Source organism: Lutzomyia longipalpis, chromosome 1, assembly GCF_024334085.1.
Source record: "Lutzomyia longipalpis isolate SR_M1_2022 chromosome 1, ASM2433408v1".
In the NCBI taxonomy this organism is placed as follows: Eukaryota; Metazoa; Arthropoda; class Insecta; order Diptera; family Psychodidae; genus Lutzomyia; species Lutzomyia longipalpis.
In genome coordinates this window covers 588,012-594,017 of record NC_074707.1, presented here as the reverse complement: position 1 = coordinate 594,017, position 6,006 = coordinate 588,012, and the positions used below count along the sequence as shown (strand labels likewise).

At 31.6% G+C, this 6,006-nt stretch overlaps 1 protein-coding gene across 1 annotated transcript in view; it reads left to right on the top strand.

The window, feature by feature from the left end:
* The window catches only part of LOC129790841 (ATP-dependent RNA helicase p62), a 9,883-nt gene extending 6,817 nt beyond the window's left edge, over nucleotides 1–3,066 (top strand). The window contains exons 3-4 of the mRNA XM_055828631.1: nucleotides 338–516; nucleotides 1,948–3,066. Coding sequence (XP_055684606.1) covers nucleotides 338–516; nucleotides 1,948–2,214 — 446 coding nt within the window. The 3' untranslated portion in view covers nucleotides 2,215–3,066. The remainder of the gene's footprint in view (nucleotides 1–337; nucleotides 517–1,947) is intronic.
* The last annotated feature ends 2,940 nt before the right edge of the window (nucleotides 3,067–6,006 follow it).

The window sequence follows — 6,006 nt, the reverse complement described above, 5'->3', positions numbered from 1 at the left end:
TACCTTTGTGTTTTAGGGCTGTTCTGTGATTTTCTCACTCTTCAATAATTAGGCTTCAAATGTAACTAACATGGGAAAACCGAGTTTAAGAAAAACCCCAAAAAATGAAAACATTAAAAATGTTTCAATTCCAACAGTTTGCTCAAGAGACCTCCTTTAATGTGTTGTGCGTGTGGGTGTCTGATGAGATAATTTAATTTAATTTTTAGGGCCTCTAAATAAGATCAAATTTTTTTCTAATATATGTTTTTCTTTCTCTCTACTTCTTTTATCCTCTATTTGCTCGCGTTTTTTTCGGGGGAAAAAATGTTGCGTGATTCCTAAAAAAAATGTATAGATGTCGAAGGAATCAATTTTGTCATCAATTTTGATTATCCACAAAATTCCGAGGATTACATTCATCGTATTGGAAGGACAGGAAGGAGTCAATCAACAGGAACGTCCTTTGCACTGTTCACAAAACAGAATTGCAAACAGGCTAAAGATCTTATTGCTGTACTTCAAGAGGCTAATCAGGTGAGTCGCCTTTTTTTTTCTTCTAAGAAATATGAGTGATCTTGGGGGTAGTTTAGAGGATGATCTTTATTTATTTTGGAGATTTTAAAGGAATTAATTGCTTCAAAAAAAAATCAAAAATTAAAGAAATAATTGATTGTAAAATTTAAAAATTATAAAAATTGGCTCAAAATGAACCTGGAGGAATTTGAAAATCAACCTTCTTACATTTGCGATCTAGCGTTCTTCGCTATAAAATTCTAAGATCAGACGATCAGCTGTCAAATTCTGACTTATCAAACTTTTAAAAAGAAATATACGATCGTTTGTTTTATTAAAAAATTTCAACTTTTTATTGCAAAATATTTTCTTTTATTTTATAATTTTGATAATAACTTCAAAAGATCATCAAAATTGTTGTCTAAATTAAACAAGAAGACCTACAAAATCATGCTATCATTCATCAGATGATCTTATGTCTTGAAAATCTTTTTTTTTTACTAAATTTCGAAAAAAAAAATGAAAACTAAAAAATAAAATAAAAATAGAAAACTCTAAAAATACTTTTTCTTTTGTATTTTACAATGAAAAAATGTATAATGTTGATCTTTTTTTTAATTTTTTTAAATTCATAGAAATGTTTATGAAACTGATATAACTTTAATTTTTATATTTCACCACAATGTGATCTTAAGAAAATTCAATCTTTATTAAATTCTTGATTTTTGATTGCAATTTTATTGCTTTGTATAAGATTCGTTAAGATTTCTATGAGATTGATTGTTCAAACATGATCAATTATTTTCTATTTTAATTAAAAAAAAAACATCTCTTAAACTTTTTTTTTTGTGAATGCGATCTTTAAAAATTGAGATCGCAGAGATTTGTAAAGAAAGAATGCGAAATAATTTTATTTTTAATGCGTGATCGTTTGAATGATTTAAATGCAGTATAATTTTTTCTTGAATAATGCGATCCTCAATGTTTTCTTTTTTATTAGAAAACGATCTTTATGCGCTGCGCAATTACCGCGATCGCCGCGATCATAATAAATTTTAATTATATTATATCCTTTGATCAGTTAAATGGTATCTTGATTTGCAAAAGCGATCTTGTATTTTTCAATTTAAAAATATTTCTTAGTGATCTCTAGAAGAATGCCCTGCGATCTTTACTTTTCACTCCACGATCTTGAAGAAAGATCAATCGCGATCTTGAATTTCTTGAAGTTATAAAATGTTTTATGATCTTTAGACGAAATTGATCGTCAGTTTTATGTTTATTTATTGCGTGAAATACGCGATCTCCTCGTATTTTTTCCTTTAAATATAAAATTATTTTTCGATTTATAAGTGCAATCTTCCTTAAAATTTTTCACACGATCTTTTGATTTCCAACCCAAAAATTTGATCGATTTATTTAATTTGTTTTTTTTTCTTTTTTTTTTTGCAGGAGGTGAATCCTAAATTGATGGAGATGGCCCGCATGGGTGGCGGCGGCAATGATGGTCGTCGCTGGGGCCGATCCGCTGGTGGCGGCGGTGCCCGACGTGGTGGAATGGGAGGCTATGGTGGTGCCAATAATGGATACGGCGCAGCTGGGAGGAGGAATGATGCTGGACAACGTTTTGGCGGTGGTGCCCCGCGGCAGAATGGCATGAGTAATGGCAACAGTGGCGGCGGCGCATATGGTGGACGAACCCATACCCGATTCAATTGAGCACAAAGACCACCTTCCGCATATAGAATCTTTCTGTCTCACCACATCTCTCTATATGTACCTCTAGCTAGACTTTAACTTTTCAAAATTTATTTCTCTGAGAAGATTTATTATTAACTAGTTTAACTTGATAATTTATATTAATTTCTTCTTAATTAATTTGTTTTTTTTTAACTTTTCGTATTTACGAATTAATAGGAAATATTAGTTGAAATAAGAAGAAGTAATACAGAGAGAAGAGGAAAAAAATGTATTTATAGATTTTTCCCAAATTTAAAAATAAGGAGAAAAAAAGAAAATAGAAAAGAGAGTAGATTTTTTGCAGTAGAAATTCTAAGTGTGAGTGCGTACGGAAAAAATGTGTGTGACTGTTTTTATTAATTTAAAAAAAATATGTAGGGCGTAGAAGAAGAAGAAAAAACATTCCGCATGACGGAATAGAATAATTTTCAAATTTATTTTTCTCATTTTATAATTTCTTTCACTTTATCACTCTGAGATATCTTTCATTCATTATATAAAAAAAAGAAAATATTTTGCACTTCAGGGAAGTGGGACGAGGGTGGGGAATGTAGCTGATGAACATGTAGGTAGTTTAAATCGAAAATAAGAATATTTTTCATACAACCTCTGTGTAGCGAAATGAAAAGAACATAAAAAATACTGATTAATTTTGTGAAGAAAGCAAAAAAACTGAATTACAAAATCATTCAACTCAGATTTAAATAAAAATCATTGTCACCACCTTTTCTCTTTTAAGATTTTTCCTAACAAACTATGTGTAGATGTAATTGAGAAGATGTAGTTTTAATCAGTATATAATTAAATAAAAAAAAATCACGTAAAAGAGAATTTGAAAGAGTTTTACTTTTCTATTGGTTTTCTTACAATGAGAGAATAAAAGGGCACGATTACTCCTAAATACGGCCCTGATATTTCAATCCCTTCACTCTTTTTGTCAGTCACAGATATTGCAAATGAACATTGTTAAGTAAGCCATGGCTGGTGTAACGCTGATGCATTAGCATCGAAAAATAGGGATATTCTGCACAGACGTTTAACCAGAAATTCATTTATAGGAGCTAAAATCTTGACAATTGTTTGAGACTCTTAATCTCAGGGTCGTAGCCTAGGTTCGAGCCCCACGTTGGGCGCCATTTGTAACTATTTCTTTTTCTCCAAAATCTCATGGAAGAAAACAATGATTTCATGCACAATAATTTGTCCTTTTCAGGAAATTTTTATTCATAATTTTCTTCACTTTTTAAATTAAATTTTAAATAACAATTCAGGCGTGGTGGACAATCACAATTCCTGTTAGTGGCTCTATGGCCACTTGTGCTGCGGCGGTTGTTGCTGCTTATCCGGCTGGGCAAATACTAAATTTTTCCCTGTAAAGATAGAAGCAGCACCCGCGGGGCAATTAATATATTTTCATCTATCACCAAGCGCGCTGCATTTATGCAGAGATCTTTAAAAATTTTCTGCTCCTTTTCAAACATAACATTTTATAATAAAGTTGAAAGTTTAATATTTTTATTAGATCGAAGATAAATTTGGTCATTTCATATGGATCACTGACTAACTTTGCATTGCCAATAATCCTTTATTTTAATTAGGAAATAGTTCTCTTCTCATGTACCCTGACGGTGATTGTGGATTTTTTTTATTGCTTTTAACTCACTAAATGACTGAATGAGAAAAAAATTAAATGAATTTTTTTTAATATATTCACTTTCACTTCATTTCATACCTTTACGAAATTCAATTTCCCAGTAATGGATTCATAAATCGAGTTAAATTCATAAAAAAGTATTTGGTTACAAAATAACCAATGTTTGCGCAATTAATCCGCCGATCTGGAAGAAATTTCTTCCAGCAATCGTTGGACTTTTCCCTATTACTTGGTATGTATACCACAATCGTGGCATACCAAGTATTTCTTGGATAATTATTTTTGCAGAATTAGCACAGTTCAGATATTAACTAGTCCTAAACAAAAGGATACTTTAAATTTTGTATAGGACTAGTTAATATCTGGACTGGCACCTATAGTGAAACAATTTTATACCTATTCGGCATAAAATTTTTTTGATTTTTTTTGAAACCCCGTTTTTGTGCACTTGGCTTAACGTTGAAGTGATAGAGCACCTCTGCCCTTATCACCTCTTCCAATCTGAAGGGTTGACCCTCCAGCAGAGATCGTAATTACTGAATTATTTCTTCCTTATTCTCGACATCTTACATGTCTTGCTCTATTTCATCCAGAGCCGACATGGAAATCGGATTTCGCCTGTTTCCAAATTGAGCAATTTTGAAGGCATTCAATCTCTGTTGCACCCCTGTTTTAGTTGGAGTTCCTTTAATATGATTCAAAACGAAATAATTTTAGAGTTTAATGCTCTTAGGATCTTCCAGCAATCGTTGGACTTTTTCCTATTACTTGGTATGTAATATGTATACCACAATCGTGGCATACCAAGTATTTCTTGGATAATTATTTTTGCAGAATTAGCACAGTTCAGATATTAACTAGTCCTAAACAAAAGGATACTTTAAATTTTGTATAGGACTAGTTAATATCTGGACTGGCACCTATAGTAAAATAATTTTATACCATTTGCGGCATCACTTAATTTAATGTCCACGCGACCCCGTTTTTGTGCACTTAACGTTGAAGTGATAGAGCACCTCTGCCCTTATTACCTCTTCCAATTTGAAGGGTTTCCTCTCCAGCAGAAAGAGTTTTCCATGTCTTGCTTTATTTCATCCAGAGCCGACATGGAAATCGAATTTCGCCTGTTTCCAAATTGAGCCATTTTGAAGGCATTCAATCTCTGTTTCACCCCTGTTTTAGTTGGAGTTCCTTTAATATGATTCAAAACGAAATAATTTTAGAGTTTGATGCTCTTAGGATCCATTTATCCACTTTTGTCGTGAAAAATAATAATCCGATCTAGAAGAAATTTCCTCACAAAAGCAAAAAAAAAATGTTTGCCAACATTATTTCTTATGGCGCTTCACTCATATTTTCCCTTTTCGCTGAATGGTCCAGTCTGTCTTTTGCAATTCGACGATGAGGAGCGAAAAGGGATTAAAATAATAAATGATTCATAAAAATCAAGCAATTGATGAATTCTTATTCCTTATTACAAAGTTTACCACGTTATTCCATATAAATAATGATTATGGAATAACGTGGTAAACGCCGTATATAATCTTAAGATGCGTACCATGTTAGTTCATTTGTACATGCAATTTAATCCTTCAGTTAGGAATATGTGATCCATTTTCGCCAATTGTTGCTTCTGTATGGTGTTGTAGTTTTGTTGGCCAGCGGTCAGCTGCTCCAGCTTTGCCAGAATTTCGTCAATTTTTTTCCATCTAAAGTTTAGCGTTAAGAATACATTTTAATATTTATATTATCAGACAATAGATTAAAGTTTTTTTGCCACCCACCCACCCGTTGTGAATAAGCCTTCCGAGTCATAGAATATTTGAGGTCGTGGTCAATTATTTGTCTTCTGAAGCTAATTAAAAATTCTTATTTTTTATACAATTATAAATTTTTATTAAAAATTAAATTTTACATTACATAAAACATGAAAAAAAAACATAAATAAAAGAAAATTTGAACTACAAAAACTCATCTGTAAGGTCTGATGTTCCTCTTCTAACGTTGGGTGTCTTTTATAACGTTTAAAATCCATATCTAAGAATTTTTATATTATAGCTTAGCGATTAATAAAAAAAAGCTTTTATAATGAAAAAAATTATTGCCAATTTTTGAAT